Source organism: Anas platyrhynchos, chromosome 2, assembly GCF_047663525.1.
Source record: "Anas platyrhynchos isolate ZD024472 breed Pekin duck chromosome 2, IASCAAS_PekinDuck_T2T, whole genome shotgun sequence".
NCBI classification, from domain to species: Eukaryota; Metazoa; Chordata; class Aves; order Anseriformes; family Anatidae; genus Anas; species Anas platyrhynchos.
Genome location: NC_092588.1, coordinates 137,264,459 through 137,283,794, shown reverse-complemented (window position 1 = coordinate 137,283,794; position 19,336 = coordinate 137,264,459). Strand labels below are relative to the sequence as shown.

The window sequence follows — 19,336 nt, the reverse complement described above, 5'->3', positions numbered from 1 at the left end:
CCCCCATACCCCTGCGGCCGCCATTTTCCATCCCCCCGCCCCAGCGCCCCGCCCTCCCCTCACGCTGGGCGCCGCCCCCCGCTCCCTTCCCGCTCTCCCCTCACCTCGCGTCACGCGGAGCGACCGTTGGCGGCGCGCGGCCGGCAGCGGGGCCGTGAGGGGACGGGGCCGGACCCCAACGGCTGCCGAGGGGGCCCCGGGGCCATACCGGCGGCGCTGCCCCCGCGGTCTCCTCACGGGGCGGCGGAGGAGGATGTGACCCCGCCGCACAATGAAGCCCGGCACCGCCAGAGCAGCGCGGACCCGTAAGTGGCCGGGAGGGGCGGCTGGGGGGGGGGCCGGGGGGCACCTGAGGCCGGGCTGAGAGGCCCCGGCCCGGTGAGGCTGGCGGTGAGTGAGCCTCTGGTGGTCTTGGGTGGCCGTGGCCAGCTGGAGGGACGTTCCCGGAATGCATCGCTTTAGCACGCTGGCGCTCACACGCTTAAATTATTTTTTTTTCTTTCGTTTTTTTTTTTTTTTTTTTTTTTTTTGCATAATGTTTGGAATTAAGCGCAAAAAGAGCCTAGCTGGGGAGGTGAAGGCGCTAGCAGAAGCTAGGCCGCCGCCCTGAAACCAGCTCCACCCGGGCACAGCCTCGCTGGTATCAGGGACGTGCACGAGAGGGGCCTCGGGCACCTCAGGGCCACGGAGTTAAAATGCAGGCACTTTGCGAGGGAAACTATTAAAACGTCAGTCTTAATTAAAATTGCTAACTAGCTCCACGTTTTTGCTTTTCCCTAGTAATTTTAATACACGTTTTCCAATAAAAATTACAATATTCAGTGCGTTAAGTTTTCAGCGCTGCCCTGGGTTGTTGCTCGTGTGTGCAGGGTAGAACACAACATCTGATCCCTATGGAATTTCGCTTGCGCTCAGCTCATCTCTGACCCAACATTTCAGCCTTCTTTTTTGTTTAGCTTCTAAATCAGTTGCACTGTCCGGAGTCTCCATGCTTCCTGTTTCTCTTGGTCTCCTGGATTTTACTAAACTGACTGCTATTCCTGCTTCATTTTTGCATGTTTGTAACCATAACTTAGAGAACATAGCAGCACCAGTTGTTGTTCTGCTCCCTCTCCCTGCTAGAGACACTTTCAGGGAGGGAAAGAATAAGTAACACAGGGGCTGTTCTCCCTGTGGGCTTTTTGCCTCCAGAAGATGCTTGCTCACTTCCTGCAGCAACCCTCTGTCCATTTTGAACTTCTCTAAAAGAGAAGTAATGAGTAGGGCATTGGGCAGTGAGGAAGAAACCACCATATAAAACCAGTGATATGCCAGTCTTGGATGATCGCCTCTCCGTCACAGGTTGTAAATCAGTTCATATAATGGATGTTTGTAGGACCAGAGAGTGCAATCACTTTCCCATGATAATACTATTTTAGTTTCCAGCTGTGTTTAGTTGCAGGAATTTCATGAATTACAGTTCACTTTTATGTATTTAGGATCCCTCAAAAAGTATTCCTCTTCCATCTATTTGTGCAGCCTTCCTTCAGAATCACATCTTGGTACTGACAGTGTCCTTTGGCAGCAGGCTGTGCAGGCTTGCCCCGTTGCATAGACTGTCAATTCCTGTTTTCCGTTTTATATCTGACTACTAGTTTTGTGTTGTGCCCTGTAGCTCTTGTACTGGAATAAGCTATTTAACCATTATTTCTATGTTCTTTCTGATTTTGTATATCTGTGCTATATTTCCCCCAATTCACTCTTCTTCAGACTGACAAAGTCTTAATGTACAGTCTTTCCTCATACTTATGCTTTTTCTCCCTAACTTGGTGTTACCTTTTTTTCCTCTTAGAACTGCATGTGGTATTTAAGTTATGGGTGATTCATGAGTTAAAACTGGCATAATAAAATTGTCCATTTTATTTTGTTTCTTATCTTTTTTTTTTGGTGTTTTTTTTCTTTTTCCATTTTTTGATTGCTATTCAGTTTACTGAGTGATACTTCAGATTTCTCTTGTGAAATAAGGCTTGTTTCTTACCCAGGCTGAATTTTTTATTTGCTTAAATATCTATTCTGGCAGGCTTGGGTGAAAGGCTCTGTGTTGAGCTTCAGGAAAGATCATCAGCACAGTTTAATAGCTGTATATGGTCTCTTAGTTTTAAAATAAGATTTGCTAGGGCAGAAAAAGTCATAGATAAAATTCTGAACTTTAAGCATAGTATTCCTGCATCTCAGTTGGGTGCTCAAAAATTAGATAAATAGTAGGATCTAGCTCTTGTACTTTTGATTTTTCCTTGACTTTTGACCTGGTCTCATTGTCTTTTGACCTGGATGAGAAAATTGATGGCACTGTATAACAACTGAAATAAAAAAAAGTCCTTTTTAAGATGTGATTTTAGGGAAAAACTTGTAAGGGCTATACGTGTGTCAAAAACAACGTAAATAATAACACGTTTAACATTTAGCTTTTTTTTAAAGTGTCCTGTATTGCGTGGATGCTTGCCTTGTCCATTTCTGTAATTTAGGAATTTTTCTTTTTAAAAAGAAATACAATTCTGTTTAAATTCCCTTTTCTTTTGGCAGCAGATGGAATGCAAGCAAAAACAGAAAAGACAAAATCTTCTTTGAAGAATGTGAAAAAAGATGTAGGAAAACCAGAGAAACTGAAATATAAACCACTCACCGGGAAGGTGTTTTACCTCGATATTCCATCAAATGTGATCTCTGAAAAAATAGGGAAGGACCTCAAAGAACTAGGAGGGGTAAGTTCATGAGCAGACCTTTTATGAAGCAAAAAGCATCCTGGATGACTTTTCTTTATTATTGAATTTTAATGTTACATTTAATGTGACAGGATTTTATTTTTTTAGCGCTTTCCTTACTGTTGAAATTTTCAATATGGACAGCTTATTAACAAGTTGAGCTTTTTATTGCTAGAAGCTGTTCTGCTAGCTTTAGCAAAAGTTTATTATACAGGTTTGATTTCAGTTGATGATTCATTTGTTTAGAAGTTTACTAAATAAATGTACTTAAAGTTTACTAAAAGTCTAAAGTTTCATTGTTTGAGGTGAAATGTTTCTGCAATTTCCAACTATTTTGGCACATGTTTACACATTATAAATCAAGCTTTTCAGCTGAACCTAAATAGAATAGAGGAAGTGTTTTGCATACGTTTTTAAGAAGTCTTAACATAGTTTTCTTGATGGTCCTGGTGTTCTTTTAGCTTGGTACAAGTTATTTGTTAAGTTTGTCCTTTAGTTGGATTCCTTGATGGAACTTTGTAAGCATTTGATCAATTTATACGTAAGACAGCATTTTCAAAAGTTTCTAATACATTTTATATTTAGAGGCTACTTAGACAAAAATGGAGTGGTGAGGTTGGTTTTGCTTATTTTCAAGTAAGTACAGGCAGAGCTTTATAAAAGCTGTGCTGAAATAGCTGTCACCTAAGAGAGAGGAGGTATCTACCCTTCTTGGCATTCAGAGCAGGCTGTGGAGAACTGAAGAAAGCTTTTGTGTGGTTGCTGGGCCCAAAAGCATTTAGAGGGAGACATTGGGATTTGGGAGATTAGCTGGCGGCAGGAACATCAGCTTCCGAGTATCAAGGTTGCAATGTGAGCTGAAAACAAGAGCAGAGTGAGAGGATATTCTAAGGACAGGACCAAAACTGTGTGCAATGAAGTAAGAAGTAGGTGGTGGTTGTGTGTTCTTTTTGTTTTATTTTTTTGTTAAAGGCATTTATTTGCATGCAAATAACAAGGAGTATGTCAAGGACAGCCTGGGACTTTTGTAACAAAAAGATTTGTATAGATAGCTGCACTTACATTCTGGGATTTAACCCTAGTGTTTTTGAGTACCCATCCTTCTGCTGCGAGCACACAGCTGTGAAAACCACATCTTTAGGAACAAAACTTTTTTCAGCTCATTCTGGTGACATTCTTACAAGAGTGGCAAGGAGCAAGATGGTGTGGCAAGGAGCAAAAGGGGGAAATTTAAATGCTCTGTAATGTCAACTAGCAGTCACTTGCTGAGTTGATCAGCTCTGGTGCTGGCATGTTTCACAGCAGAGCCATGGATTGCGGTGTACGGGTGAATTTCCTGAACTGGGGAAACCCCAGGGTAGCAGAGAGACCTGCCACGAGCCCCCAGCTCTGGTGAGAGCAGCTGACCAGGCTTGGCATGCACAAGAACAACTCCCACGCCTAGAAAAAGCAACCCTTAAGGAGTTCTACAGACTAGGAGTGCTGTGAAGAGGACATGGCACATCAGCCAGGGCATGGCAAGGCAGGTTGTGCAGCAGGTTGTGCAGGAGGGTGCCTTTGGAAAGCAGCCTGTTCTCTTCTGAGAACCAAAAGGAGGCAGCATTTTACTGAAACAAAATGGTGTCCATCTGTTGCAACTGCTAGGCTGAAGGTAAAAACCAGATGGAAGCACTACAATCTCCCTTTGGGGACACCAATGCACAGACAGAACTGCCCTGAGTCTGAGCTGCATGGAGCCTCCAGCATCTGAAAGTTCCCCTAGGGTGGGACTTCAGTGGTGGGTGTGGTGGGTGCAAGTGTGCCCATCTGGATGAATTCTTCGAGCAAGTAGCTGTGTTAGAAGAGGAGCTTAACAGGCAGCGCAGTATCCGGGCACTGATGTGAGAGATGGATGTGTGGCATCGTGTGCTGTCATAGGCTGAGCGACAGCCCTGCCCTACGTCTGTGCAAGGGGGAGGTAAGCTTGCTGCTAACCCTGAGCTGATGGACTTGACTAACTCACTGCCAAAGGAAACCGGACCCTTGCCTCCCCTCACGGGAGGCAGAGGAATCTTCCTCTTGCCTCTACGTAACAGATACAGTGCTCTGGGGCTGGAGAATGAAGAGTGTGAGTAACGGGCAACACCCAGGAAAGGCCAGCTGTGCAAAGAACCAGAGCCACCAGAAAAGCAAGTAAGGTGTTAGTAATTGGAGGTTCCTTGCTGAGAGGAACCAAAAAACATGTTTGGTGTTCAGTCTCTCTAGGGAAGTTTGCTGCTTACTAAGAGCTCAAATTTGTGATACCACAGAGGGGCTGCCAAGATGATCTTTAAAAGGTCCCTTACAACCCAAACCATTCTGATTCCATGACTCTTATTTGTGTTGTGTTACAAATGGCAGTAGTAATGAGTTTAAAAGGTAGGAACCTGGTGTTTAGTTGCTGTAACCCCTGCCCTGGCCGTGGTTCATCTGTGGGCTAGTGAGTTTCCACATGACAGAATTTGAGAGACAACTGGTATTTTACTTTCCCTTGAAAGATGTGAGTTTTTTTGCCCTTTTTTTCTTTTTATACAGTTTAGCTATTTTTTTTTTTTATTCTTCTATAAGCTACAACTTCTCTGTGCCTCATCATACCTATGCCAAAGCAGATGAAAATGCTTCTGGGATGGGAACTTGTGGTAATTAGTCATGGAATACTTCATAGTTGGGTTTTTGCATCTTCAGTCTTAGTGTTTGATCTAAATAGGCTTTTCAATAAATACTTTCCACACAGAGCTTGTTAATGAATGCTTTTAAATACTCATATTCAAATCACAAATTCTGTAAACATCTTGTTAAGCATCGTTTTACCTAATTCTCTCTTTTGTATGGAAAACATGCTTTGATTTAAACAAGTACAGGATGACATAGTAACACACAAGCAATGCAATCACTTAGCCCACTCTAAAGTTGGATATTTTGAATTAGTTTAAGAGAGTCATGGCAATAAAAGTATAAAAATGTCCTTTAACCACAATAGAAAAAGGGACTTGCTTAAGTTGTTAGCTCTTCTGAGTGTTGTTTTGCTAATACTTTTTTGAACCTAAAGGAGTGCTGAGCAGTTGTATGAAATTGACACTTGTAAATCAGGGTGCTGTCTGAAAGCACAGGCAAGAAATTGCAATAATATGATTTCTAGTTACATGCATATCTTTACATTTAGCATTAAACCAGAGCACATTATCTTTTTTTGTATTTAGAACAGAATTATAAGAATTCATATGTAAACAAGGTTACAAGTCAGAGGTTGAAAATAACTTTATTTTTTTTATTCGGAGGAATATATGCCTAAATTTTCAGATTTAGGCCCAGTGCTTTGAAGATCAACAACCTGGTTCTTTGTAGTTTGTGTGGGGTGCACTGAAAAGTCTCCCTGCATATCTCCCTCTCAGTATGTCCCATTTCTGTAAACAGTATGTAGAGCAGAATTAGAAGGCAGAGGCTTGCTGTGTCTGCAATTTGTGCTTCCCACACTGATTATTAGTGGAGAAGATAAAAAGATTTTAAGCTACATAAACTGTCAAGAAATAATTAGCCAAATAAAATTGTTAATTGCACAATGATAGATAATGAAAGATAGAGCAAAACAGGAGAGAATAAGCATGGAAAAAATACACATCTTGCTGAGAATGAAAATACTGTGAAGCTACTGAAGACTTCTACATTTCTGAGGAGGGTTATGAATACTGTAGGTGTGCAACATGGTAATTTATCCTGAAATTATCATTCTGTAGGTCCTAAAAATCATTGAATTTTATCTCTTTGCAAACTGTCAATTACATTTGCATATTCATGTCTTTGAATGTAGTTGAACACTTCGCAATTTCTGTTAAATAAAATTATGTAAAATGTTCTTTTCCTTGAATTATTCTGTAATTTCTCAGTACGGTGTTTGAGTTCTTCATTTGGGAAGTATTACAGCTAGATAGTTCAAGGAATGGTAATAATTGAAACAAAGCATCTTTTTTATTGAGATTACAAAATCAGAAAAATGAAATTGGAATTTGTGACTTGTAAGGTGCTACTGCAGCTCACTTGAAATTGTATAGATATTTAGAAAAATATCTTCCTGTTAATTTAGTGGGTTTTTAGCTTACTATTAGATTTATTTACTAATTTATTAGATTTATCTGGAAACTTTGTCATCTTTTAATGTATGCAAAGCAAGGAGTTACTGATTTATTATCCTGAAATAATGGCATGTTTTATTTCTTTATATTTAGAGAGTGGAGAGTTTTCTCAGCAAAGATATCAGCTATCTGGTATCTAATAAAAAGGAGGCAAAATTTGCACCAACTCTTGGTCAGATTTCTCCAGTTCCTACCCCAGAATCTGCATGCAATGGAGGGAATAGTTCACCTCATCCTAGCAACCGAAAAGATCGACGTGATGGAAATTCGTTTAAGACAATAGATACAGTAAGTTTCTTAGTAATAATGCTACAAATCAAGAACAATTCATGAGATACACTTACAATTTTTTTCCCATTTTGTTTCCTGAAGATTGTTACAGTTCCTTGGATGGACACTTTTTTGGCTTTTGCTTTTAAGCAGTTCAAACATAATTTTAAACCACTTGAGGCAATCTTGTTAAGCTTTAAACTAAACTAAACTCAAGCTAATCTGTTCAAATATATTATGACTGAATTATAATTAAACATTGCCATCATTATGTTTAACAACTGAATCAGTATGTCCAGGCTTGGGATGAAATCTAATGATTCTATTTTTTTTTTTAGCAATGTAGCCTATTAATGTTTGCTGAGATATTGCTGTTTCAAATATCTGCAGAAGTAGTCTTTGATAGAGTTCAAGGATATAATTAAAATTGAACATTGTGAATTGTCAGGGTTTTTTGAGTTATTTCTTAGAGAATTGTGTTATTGCAACAGTATCTGACTTTCTGCTGCTTTACATGAAGCTTGTTACGCACTTCAGCTAAATTTGGCACAACTCCAGCTGATGAAACCTCATTTTCTGTCCTTCCCCCACCACACACCTGCTTGTATCAACCCCAACCTTGTAAGAAAAATGCAAATTCATGAAAAATAGCTGTACAATAAACAAGAGAAGATTACTATAGTTACATTTTTGCTAATGAATATGTATTTTAACTTGCCTTACCTTTTTGCTTTTTGATACGAATTCTAACTTGCTACAAATGTATTTCTGTTGTAATATAGGTACGTATGAGCAGAGGAAAATCCTTAGTTGAAAAAGCAATTAGAGAGCAGGTAAGTGGAGTAATTCTCAAATTTGTATTCAATAAATGTTGGTCTTGCTGTTCTGGAAAACAAGTACTAGTAAGAGTGATAGTCCTGTAAGACAGAGATCTCTCATGGAATGTTCAAGCAGAAGTCAAGGGTCAAGGCATTGTTCTCAGCAAAATAGTCAAGTTGTGTTTTCTGGATGCTTCCTGAAGAATTTAAAGCCTACAGAATCTTATGACTAGTATAAATTACCAAGATAGCTAACATAGCTCACATTTTTTAAGGAGTGCTAGTGAAATTGAAGCAAATATACAATTTCATGTTCAAATCCTAGCTATTAAAAAATATGCCGGTAGAGAACGCTCTTGGCTTTGTGAAAGGTTAAGTATAATCCTTTAATGGTGAAGTGCAGTGATGTGGAGATGGAAAAGTCAGTTTAGGAAAATGCTCTTTTCGCAAGAAGCAAATAAAGTGTCTAAAATTTGATCTCAGCTTTATTACGACAGTTCGTATTACAAGTTGTATATTTATTACAGTTATTGTATATATTCTACTGTGTATAGCTTAAAATTATTAATGTTTTTTGTCTGTAGGAATTAATTCCCTCTGGTAGTATATTGTCCAATGCTTTGAGTTGGGGAGTGAAGATCCTTCATATTGATGGTAAATATTTTTGTTTGATAAAACCTAACTTGAACTTACAACATTGACTTGGCTAATCCTTTTGTTGAATTCAAAATATTACAAATGACAAATAACTTAAAATATACAAAAACAAACTCAGCTAAATATTCTCCCTCTTTTTGCCAGATGTTAAGCATTACATTGAACAAAAGAAAAAAGAGCTCTACCTAATTAAAAGCACAGGCAGTTCTTTGAAAGATGTGGTAAGTGAGTTTTTGCTATTTGTGAAAGTTTATTCAAATAAATGAAAAAACACAAGCATATTAAAATTTGTAAGCATTGCGGTATGTAGTATTTATTTTAACGAAGTCTTGCTCATGCTATACATTTCAGCATTCGAAAATAAATTCCATAATAGCATTACATAGTGTGTAGATGTTTGTTCTTGAGATAGTTATCTAAGAAACAAAAGTACTGAAAAACTTGAGATTTCTCTTCTCCCTGCTTTAGAAATAATAAAAAAAATGAACCTTGGTTTTATTCTAACATAGGTTGTGGTTACATTGCCTTGTGTAATTTTCACTGTGAAACAGTGATTAGAACTTTCCTCTTTATTTTTTTTCCCTTTCCTTTGGATTGATTTGTTTTGAAAAATCACAGTTGTGTTTTCCTGAAGGAGCTGTCTCTAGGCAATCTGTCAGTTGCTCAACTGCTTTTTTTCCTTCCTAGTCTTTTGAAGAACTAGTATAAGCCATCTTCAAGCTATTCTGCCAATAACATGCCATTGGCATGTGAAAATCCTGATTTCTCCAAACTGTAGTGTATAATATGCTTAGACATTGAAACTGTTTTAGCTGTTTGCAGTCCATCTGCAGTTGCTTTGTAATTTAAATTACACATGTGAAGTTGTACAATTATCTGTTCCAGGCAGGGGTCTGTAATAAAAAAAAATAAAAATGGAAATGTGCTACGTAGTATTGCATTCCAAAACAACATAACACATATTAGCTAATTATTGAGGCCACGTGAAATCCTCTACTAAATCATTTGTCTTGGTTTTCATAGATAGTGCAGTGATATTTGTATGTTTTTGCAAGTAGTACAAAAAAAATTGTGTACCTTTGCCAGAATCAATTATGGTTAGAAGCTGATGCTTGAATTTAGACATCAATCTTTTCTGAAAGCAAAAGACTCTAATTTTAGCCTTCATTGCTAATAACATTATCTGTTTTTAATCCATTTAAATGAGGGTTTTTTTGTTTGGAGAATGTTACTATCTACAGCTTTGGTAACTTTTTACAGATTGTAGTTAATTAGCATTTGTAAACTATGGAAAAACCTTATCCACATTTAAGAACTTGTTTTCAATTATGGTAAGTATTTTGGGGGAGGAAAGAGTAAATTTCCCTGAGTGGGGTCTTTTTTGTGCCTTTTAGTTTGTTTTAGAAAAATGTTCTCTGAATGAGAACGTTCGTTTTTGCAGTGTAGAGTTAAATATTTTTTTAGGAAATATGACTATTTCCAAAGTCCTGATCAGACTGATTTCTGCACAATTTGTCACCAACGTGCATCACAGGTCACGATTAACATAGGAAGACCCTCGTAAGTTAACAATAAACTACAGCTAGATTTTGAGATAAGATACAAAATAAGTTTCACAGGAATTTTATACTTCCTTTCTCCTTTTTTTTTTTTCCAATAGGCAAAACAAGTTACTACCCAAAAGTCAAGAAGTAAGTATTTTGGTATATGTAGAGGTTTTCATGGAACTGCTGAACGCTTAAAAATGTAGTAGTTATTATCAGATAAGTGTAAAGTTGTTTTCTAATTTGTAGCTCTAAAAAAACCTTGCAGAAAAACTTCTTAAAATTCAGGAGTTTGTCAAAATGTGTACAAAATAAGTTTTAAAATAAATAATGCCTGCTTATCAGTTCAGGTAATAGAGTAATATTCTGAATGAAGAAAACTATTTATCTTCATTTCCTTCCCCCTCCTCCCTGAGCAGGTAGACTGAAAAATCCATTTGTGAAGGTGGAGGATAGGAGTTGGTAAGTCTTCTGTGTTCTTTCAATAACGCGATTCTCAAACTGAGTAATTCAGAAACCCTTAGGAAGTATGTCTTAAGGAAGCGGCCTTCAGATTTCAGCATTCTTGGACTTGCTGACTTTAAATGCCAGACATAATGTCTTACAATAAGACAGAAACTTTTCATCTCTGCATGCTCTGTGAATCTGTGTTTAGCCACTGAATGAGATGAGAGATAGTAGGGAATGTTTGCAATAGGTAATGGCTGTGGAAAGTTAATGTTTAGCTTCAGCTTGTAGATCACGAGAGTGATTTCTTCTGGTTTATTTTCTGCCAAGGGTCAGATGAACGAAAAGGAAGGAGCCTGGAAATTTCGACCCTCAACATTTTATCTGTCTTTTTTTAGATCCAAATTATGTAGCCTAAAAGGCTAATAAAACTTTCAATATTAAATTCCAATCCTGCAATCTCAACTCCATAAAATTCATCTTGAGAGACTGTAAAGAAAGTTATTATACTTAAAACCATTCCTTGAAATTAGACTGAATTTCCTGTTCAATCATTTATTTAAAAAACAAACAAACCCCAGTTAATCTAATTTCAATATCTGTAGTGGCATGAGGTCTTGTACTTTCAGACTTTTAAATTTTCGTGTCTTTCTGGTCCCGTAATTGATCAGACCTTGTGGTTTATCTTCTCAGTAAGGAAAGAGGTTGTCAGAAGTTGAGAGAAGAATGAAATATAACAAAGTGCAGTTCTGCAAAGTATGTTTTGCATCTTTGCATTCTTAACTGACTTCTGCTTTATGTTTACAAGCTCTGGATTTTTTGACACTTTCCTGAATTGGGGCTGGGGATGTGGGGTGTGGATTCTAAACCTAGTCTTAACTTATAATCTGTTAAGAGGTTAAGAATAGGTATGAGAGAAATTAGGATAATTTGGGAGAGCTGGACAAACACATTTTCAAGTACAGAGAAATTTATATAAAAATGTGTGAGTTTCAATTCCATTATGAACCCTCTAACTTGTAGTAAAACCTCAAACACTTCTAAATGTTTATGCAACATAATGTTATTAAATGTTTGTGCTTCTTAGATGGTTATGCAACACAAATAATAGTTCAGAAGTTGAAGAAGATACTGAACTGTCTTTATTTCATTTTCTGGGTTAGCTGAGTTTCCTTCTGCTTGGGTAGTTTATGGAAGTAACATGGGGGGAAGGGGGGAATTACACCTAACTTGAACATCAACACTGCAGCTAAATGATTCAGTTTGTTTAAATGTTTTTACTCTACTCAGAGTGCTAGTGTATACTTACTGGTTCTGGTATGTTTCTAAGTGTGATTCTATTCAAATTCTGCTGCGCAAATCTCCACAGTCCATAGGCATAACAGCCATACTGGTGGAGTGGGCGAGACAGTTACAGAAACTTGACTGTTTTGAAAAAGTATCAGGATTGGAAGGAATTACTTACTCTAGGGTATTCACCTGATGTACGTTTTGCATACATCATATTTGAAAGAGAAACACTTTTTCAAAGATGTTTAATCTTTCTGTAGTTTGTAATATAAACTGATGTTTTTTGATGGTTCTAATGCATCTGTTTTGTCTCAATACAGCCTCTACCGCCCATTTTATCTGCAGTTAACTGCTTTTCCAGTTCTGAACTACTGTGTTCCAAAACCTTATAGTCCATTTGAGGTGGATAAGAAGCTGACTTCTGGTCAAAAACAAACTCAGTCTAAACAAAGGTTTGTTAAGAATTCATTATTGATAGAGAGGGAGATTGGTTTAAAATAATTGTTTTCTAAAATAATTCTTCTGCTTCTTACTTTTGTGATATTTAATACTAATACCCACATCTTGACTGTTGTATCTGCTGCACTGTAACTTTTGCTGTCTGTCTGTCTTTCTGTACCCTCTTTATCCTGTCTTTAGTCCTTTTTTTGGACATACAGATGCATACGTCCAAAAATGCAGCGTTCTTCTATCATTGTGGGTCAGCATAAGATAATTTTTTCCTTTCTGCCACTGGTTTCTTCTTTGTCCTCATCTTGGATGCCATCCAGTAAGTATTTTCCAGGAAGTGAATTTCTTACAACTTCCTTTGATATCTGTCAGTAACAAGCTAAAAAGTAGGCACTCAATTTTTTTAAAAATAGTGATATTCAGTCATAGTACAGAGTTGTTGCTAAAGAGTGCACCTGCTTTATCCTTCTTTTCTCTGTTTTTCTGAAGCATTTGCTAACATAATGTAAATAGTTTGAAGGAAAATAAAGATTTTTTTTTTAATTAGGTGAATGAGAATGAACATTAGTTTAAGAGACAAGTATAGAATTCAGCTCATATTTGAGACTCATTAATATATCTTTTCTGTTAACAGAAACAAAATAAATAGTGACAAGGACTGTGGAACTCCTGTTCAGCTCCCTCAGAAGGACAAAAAAAGGAAAGGATATTGTGAATGTTGCGGAAAGAAGTATGAAGATCTGCAAACTGTATGTAAAACAAGTATACGCTTTCAAACATTCTTAAAACAGATATTTGATAGTTCCCACTTGCTAGTTTAATGTATGTTTTTATCTTAAAAGATGTGTTGAGTACATCTAAAAAGCAGCAAGTAGTTTTTTTTTTCTTCTTTGCAAGTTTCAGTTCTTCATTACTGCCTCTAGGTAGCTGAAAGCTCTAATTGTTCCTGTCTGAGACATGCTGTCAATAAGAGCACCCACTTAGTGGATGAAGGGAGTGTGGTGGATGCTGTTTTTCTGGATTTTAGGAAGGCTTTTGATGTTGTTCCTCAAAATATCCGTGGGGATCCTATGGAGCCCCTCGTATATGGGGGACTACACCTGCCTGGCAGCTGGGTGCTGCTGGTTGTGAGCAAGAGCCAACAGTGTGCTCTGGCAGCCCAGAGGGTGTTGTTGTAGCCTGGGTGCTCTAAATACAACACAGCCAGCCACTTAAAAGAGGTGAGAATCCCACTGTATTTAGTGTTGGCATAGAATATTGTTGACAGTTCTGGGCTCCACAATTTAAGAGGGATATTAAAATATATGAAAGTGTCTAGAGAAGGGCAACACAGCTGGTAAAAGGGCTAAAAGGCATGTCCTGTGGCTGAGGACACTGGGTTCCTCAAGCTTGGAGAAAAGGAGGTTTAGGGGTAACCTCACTGCTCTCTACAGCTTCCCAAGGAGGGGAAGTGGAGAAGGAGGTGCCAGTCTCTTTTCCCTGGCATCTAGTGACAAAATGGGTGGGAATGGCTCAAAACTGCATCAGGGGTGGTTCAAACTGGACATTAGGAAAAACTTCTTTACTGAAAGGGTAGTTAGACAATAGAACAGACTTCCCAGGAAGGTGGTTGATGCCCCATGGCTCTCCGTGTTGAATTGATATTTGGATAATGCTCTTAATGATATAACTTCGGGTTAGCCCCAAAGTTGGATGGTTGGACTCAATGATCTTTATAGGTCCCTTCAAAATGGAACTATTCTGTTCTAGTGATAATCATCAATATTTATTTATTTATTTCTCCTTATCATAGTGTTACTTTGTATGTGCATATCAGTAGTATATTTGTTTCACGATTTTTCCTTAATTCCAGCATCTTGAAAGTGAACAGCACCGCAATTTTGCACTAAGCACACAGTACCAAGTTGTTGATGATATCATCTCCAAGTTTGTTTATGAGTTTGTTGAATACCAAGATGACACAAAGAAAGTTAAAAGGTAAGTTATATGTCTTAAATTTTAAATTAAGAAATGGAACATAAAGGTACTTCAGTTATAAAATTCTGAATCTAGTATGGAAAAAAACATGTTTCAGTCTGATACACATCACTTACATTTGCAATGCAGTAGGTACCTGGCAAATCAGTTCTTTAAAGCAGAAATTAGAGGGGGAAAAAATTAAAGTACAAATGGTATCGCGGGAATATGAGGTTAGAATGACATGCTGAAAGTTGTCCCATCTATCCTTAACCTTCAAAAAAGCAAGATATCAAGTATTATAAAAATACACCTGACAGGACAGCAATGTCTGGACATCTTGCTCTAAAAACTTTCTGATACTCTTAGTAACCCAAAGATCAGCAAATTATAACCTCCTCAGTCAGGCTGTTCTCCTTACCAGTGGAAGGATTTTTTGTAGTCCAGTCAAGATGTTCCTATCTATAATCTAAGGCTCTTAGCTTCTGTTGTGCTGGACAAAGAAAGCGGATTTTCCTCTCGTCACTGTAACTGTTATTACATATATTAATGCTTGAAAATGAGCCATCTTTGTACTTCCTTTGCTCTATATAAAAGTGACCTTTATTTCTATAGAAATTAGAACATATTAGACCATATGTTCTGTAATTCATTTATTTTTATTAGTTGTATTTATTTACCATGTAGCTAAAAATGTAAAACTTAATAAGATCATCTACATATTGGTATTTAAAAAACAAAAAAGGCAACTAGAAGCAGGTGTGCATGCCTGCCCACCCACACCTACATGCTCAAATTTTTTCCTCAAATGTTTAAGTGGGAGAGAAAGTATGGACTGTAAACAGCAGTATCCTTGTTACTTGAAGCAGTGACTCAAATTTGTTTTGTAAATCACTGATTTGTTTTGGAAATGAGTCAGAGATAAGGAAATAACTTTCTTATTACTTCAAAAAGAATTGAAGACATAAAGTGAAATCAAAAGAAATGTAAATAGTCAAACTCATAGCCTAATGAAAGCAAGCCCTTTTTCCTTTTGTGATTTGAAAACATTCAGGGTGTTTAGGTTTGAATTATTAGGGAAAAGCATAAGTAATTATACTAAGCTTGTGTGTATCTATCACAGAATACTTACAAATATGTATAGTCGTTGTGTTAATCAACTTTTGGTCTTAGTAGCATCACGACTAATATTTACTGAAATACTAGACCACTTTGTAATTTTAAAATTATTTCGTAAGATGTAGAAATCAATAGGAAAATGTCAAATTCAAATACAAAGCACTTTGTTCCTGTAGAAACAGTGTTGCTACCATAACTTGCTTTTAGATTAAACAAAAATTATGTCAGTTTGGTTCCTTGTCTTGAGCTGTTTACGTATTGAATTACGTTCCTCACATTTCTGTCAATGATTTGATTGTTAATCATTGTAAACAATTTATTTGTAGGACAAAATGTAGTACAGGATATTTTTCTCCTATTGTTGGAAAGATAACCAGACCAGACGAGCTGAAAGAACGACTGAAAAAGCAACGCATTTCATTGAAAAGTTACTCGTGGAAAGATACTACAATACGGGCACTCAAACTGGATTGCCAGCCTACAGAAATACAACCAAATTCTGTGCCAATGCCTACCCCAGTTGCTGGATCTCTTTGTTCAATTCTTTATTGTCATCTGTCACAACCTTCAGAAGTAAAAAGTAGATTCAGAAATAACAATGAAAATATTAAAACTGATTGCTCCTGTGTCACAAACTTAAGAGACACTGTTACATCATCAAATTTCATACAGCTACTTCCTCAGAAAGGTGACAAATCCTACATGGAGAGCTTGTCTCAAACTTTTGAGCCATTTAGTAAAGAAATGTTTGAACCAGAAATAAATAAAAGGAATTTACAGTGTTTTCAGGAAGACGTGTGTACTGTGTGTTCTCATACTCAAGTTACAGATTTTGGTGAAAAAGACAGAAACTTTCCACAGCCAAAACGAAAATTGAATAATACAGTAGTCCTACCAGCAAAGTGTTTGAAAAAAACAGATGCCAATCCTGCATTTGTCAAGAAACACCGTGATTTATGTGATAATCATCAACAGATGCAGCACAATGTCGTTCTGGAGGCTGAGGTATCTGAGACTGCGATAAACAAAGAACTTAATGAATTGGCTGCCAGCGCTGCACACAGTTCACCATCTGGAAAGCTGCACAGAAAAGTAAAGCTTTACTTAGGAAGAAATAAAAGAGAAAACCGGAAACAGAATATGGAGTTATGTGTAAAGTACACAGATGGATTGTGTGTTCCCGAAGAGAAGAAGAGCGCTTGTAGCTCACCAGTGCAAGCCCTACTGGAACTATTTCAGACAAGTGAAATAAACTCTGAATTTGGAGGTTTTTCAGTTTACACTGACAACAGGGATTCAACTGGCATAAAAGATATATGGGAAGGGCAGAACACAAACGTTGTTTGTTCATTATTCTCCTCTTCGTCCTCATCCCCATTTGTTGGATTTTAATGCTGCTTTATTTAATACAATGATTTTCAAATCAATTGCAAATTTAAGATTTTATTCATAGGAAATTTGATTGTTGTGCTATATATTATGTACAGGTGTTTTCAGTTTTTTAATGCAAAAACTTCTGTATGTGTAAATATGAATAAAACTAAAGAAAGGTCTTTTCTTAAAAGGTACTTGCTGCTTTATTACTACAGCTAGTAAAGGGTTCTGAGCACTGAATTTATGATTAAATTAATTGCTATGCAAAATCAGTAAGTATGTTAGCTTTTTGGATAGTGGAATTTTCTAAAGTCATTGAATAAGCACACTTACATGATAGATTCTAAATATTCACATTACTTATAAATGGATGTTCTACTGTAAGTAAGGTCTATCATTTATGGACCACGATGATCTGTAGAGATTTGGTTGCTTGCCCTCCTGTTCTTTCTGCTGTTATTTTACTGGAGAAAACCAGGAAAAAAAAAAGTCACCTGCTTTCCTAATAGTTCTGCTGAAGTTGTCTTAAGGAGTCTACGTAATTACAAAGAAATAGGATTAGGAAAGCATGTATTGTATTCTTTAGCTACTCTGCCATAATTTATTTTTAAACTAAAACTACACGTATTGTATATTTCAGGCAGTGGAAAGCAGTAGATGTGTGGCTTTTTTTTAAAAAAACAAAAAACAAGACAAAACAAAACAAAAAAAACAACAAAAGCAACAAAAAGCAGCAGTAAAAACAAAACATCCAATAGGTTTCTGATTGTTTCTGATGGTTTTGGGCCCTTGGTTTTACTTTTCTTTCAGAATAGCCAGCCTGTCTGACTAGCCTACTTGAAAGCAGAGGGAAAGACATAAGTGAAAACTGGGAAAACTTTTTTAGTACTTTGAATCTTTACCAGAGCTGATCTCTCAGGATTTCCAGATCAGTGCAAGGCATGAATATTGAATTACAGTGGGGGTGATCATGAAGCTTTATAAATGTGAAGCTTGTGAAGCCTCAAGGTTAGTATGGTCTAAGATATGAACCAGCAGAAATTAATGAAAGTAATTTTTGCATAAAAGTGCAAACAGGTAATTTACCCATTTAATATTATCAAACTTACTCTTTGTGTTCTTATGGTTTGTGCATTCAGCAGTTGCTTACAGTTGCTTGCCCCCTGGTACATGACATTTGTGATGAAAGGTATGTAAAGCTTTTCAGTGTGCAGGGAGGGCTGAGGAAAACAATGTAAAAATACTTTCCTTTTAAAAAGCATCTAAATCTAAGGCTTTATGTTTAAAGTAGCTGCTTAGGGCAGTCCTTATTTGACTGTTCATACAACTGCCTGTACAGTTGGGTGAGAACTGCTTCTGGTCTCACAAGCTTACTGGTCAGTTCTGGCCTGATTCATTGTTTCTTCTCATCTAGATTCACAAAAGATTCAAGCACATCAAAGAGATTCAGCATGCTGTGTCTGATTTTCATGCGTTCATCTTTTAAGTATTTTTTTTTTCCCTTAAATTTAAGAAGAATTATATTACTATTTGAAAAAATAATGAAATACTGAAAGCTAGTTACTGGAATGTTTGTCTCAGACTTCCAAGTCTGAAGAGAAATGTATGTTTTTCGAAATGTGTGGCAGGGCTTCTGAGAAATGTCAAAACACTACAGGTACACTTAAGTCACTAGAATAAAGGTTCAACGTTAGAAGTATGTTTTATCTGTAAGTACATCTTTGTAATTATTATGCACATAATTACAGTTTGGGTTCTTTCTTAATAGCTATACCAATTTGTAATGTCACTTCATTTTTGGATAGTCTGTCTTGCTATCTGCGAGTGTGAGAAGCTGAGGTAGGTAATTTTTATATTCTATTCAAAAACAATTGTTAATACTCTATTCTAAATGAGTGTCTTGTTGAGTTGACGACCTTAATGTGTCCTTTTCATAGATGTGGCAAGCACATTTCTGGGGAAGATTTTAGCATAATCTTTGAAACGTTAAAACAACGTATGCATGTGCACAGGATTACTAAAAGCTTGCACGAACAATACGCTGGTTTGATACATCAGTGATGTATCATGAGTGGTGACTGATTTGTTGTCTGGTACCTAGTTTTTGTTTCATTACTGAGAGCGAAATCTTTTCCATTAGAAACTTAAAATAGAAACTGTAGCTATACAATGTAAAATTGGGATGATAACACCAAATGATATGTAGGTGCTGAAAGCTGCTTTTATAAATAATTAGAAGAAAAGTGCTATTTTACTTTCCTTACATCTGATTTGGTATCTTTGCAGTGGATGTCCAACTACTGCCTATGACCACTCCATGGTATGTGGTCATTAGCAACAAAAATATTTCTTTTCAGGTAAAAAAAAAAAGTGATTGAGAGGACAGAGTTCTCAAGGATCCAGGCTACGTGTGTTTGTCTGTGTGCATATGAATGCACATAGAGTTGATCACAGGACTGTGGGGTGAGATTAGGGGTTGATGACTGCAAAATGACACACCTATGTGGTGTTCTGCAATAACT

General features: G+C 37.0%; 1 protein-coding gene across 4 annotated transcripts; it reads left to right on the top strand.

The window, feature by feature from the left end:
• The first annotated feature begins 99 nt into the window (after nucleotides 1-99).
• On the top strand, nucleotides 100-17,008 carry DBF4 (DBF4-CDC7 kinase regulatory subunit). Of its 4 annotated transcripts, none has more exons than XM_072033666.1 (12): nucleotides 100-305; nucleotides 2,566-2,741; nucleotides 6,983-7,177; nucleotides 7,942-7,992; nucleotides 8,562-8,631; nucleotides 8,779-8,855; nucleotides 10,295-10,325; nucleotides 10,598-10,640; nucleotides 12,236-12,367; nucleotides 13,000-13,114; nucleotides 14,218-14,342; nucleotides 15,767-17,008. In XM_072033666.1, exons 1-12 carry the CDS (start codon nucleotides 272-274, stop codon nucleotides 16,830-16,832), a joined length of 2,115 nt encoding a protein of 704 aa, XP_071889767.1. In that variant the 5' UTR covers nucleotides 100-271; the 3' UTR covers nucleotides 16,833-17,008. The 4 variants fall into 4 exon arrangements, with proteins under 4 accessions (XP_071889767.1, XP_027306531.3, XP_038030591.2 ...); XM_027450730.3 differs by having other exon boundaries at nucleotides 10,595-10,640; XM_038174663.2 differs by having other exon boundaries at nucleotides 2,563-2,741.
• The last annotated feature ends 2,328 nt before the right edge of the window (nucleotides 17,009-19,336 follow it).

Excerpts from the sequence above, each read along its gene's own strand:
- DBF4 (XM_027450727.3), top strand. The coding sequence starts at position 272 with ATGAAGCCCGGCACCGCCAGAGCAGCGCGGACCC. Across the intron at positions 2,742-6,982 it reads ACCTCAAAGAACTAGGAGGG|AGAGTGGAGAGTTTTCTCAG; the intron begins GTAAGTTCATGA and ends CTTTATATTTAG. Across the intron at positions 13,115-14,217 it reads AGTATGAAGATCTGCAAACT|CATCTTGAAAGTGAACAGCA; the intron begins GTATGTAAAACA and ends CCTTAATTCCAG.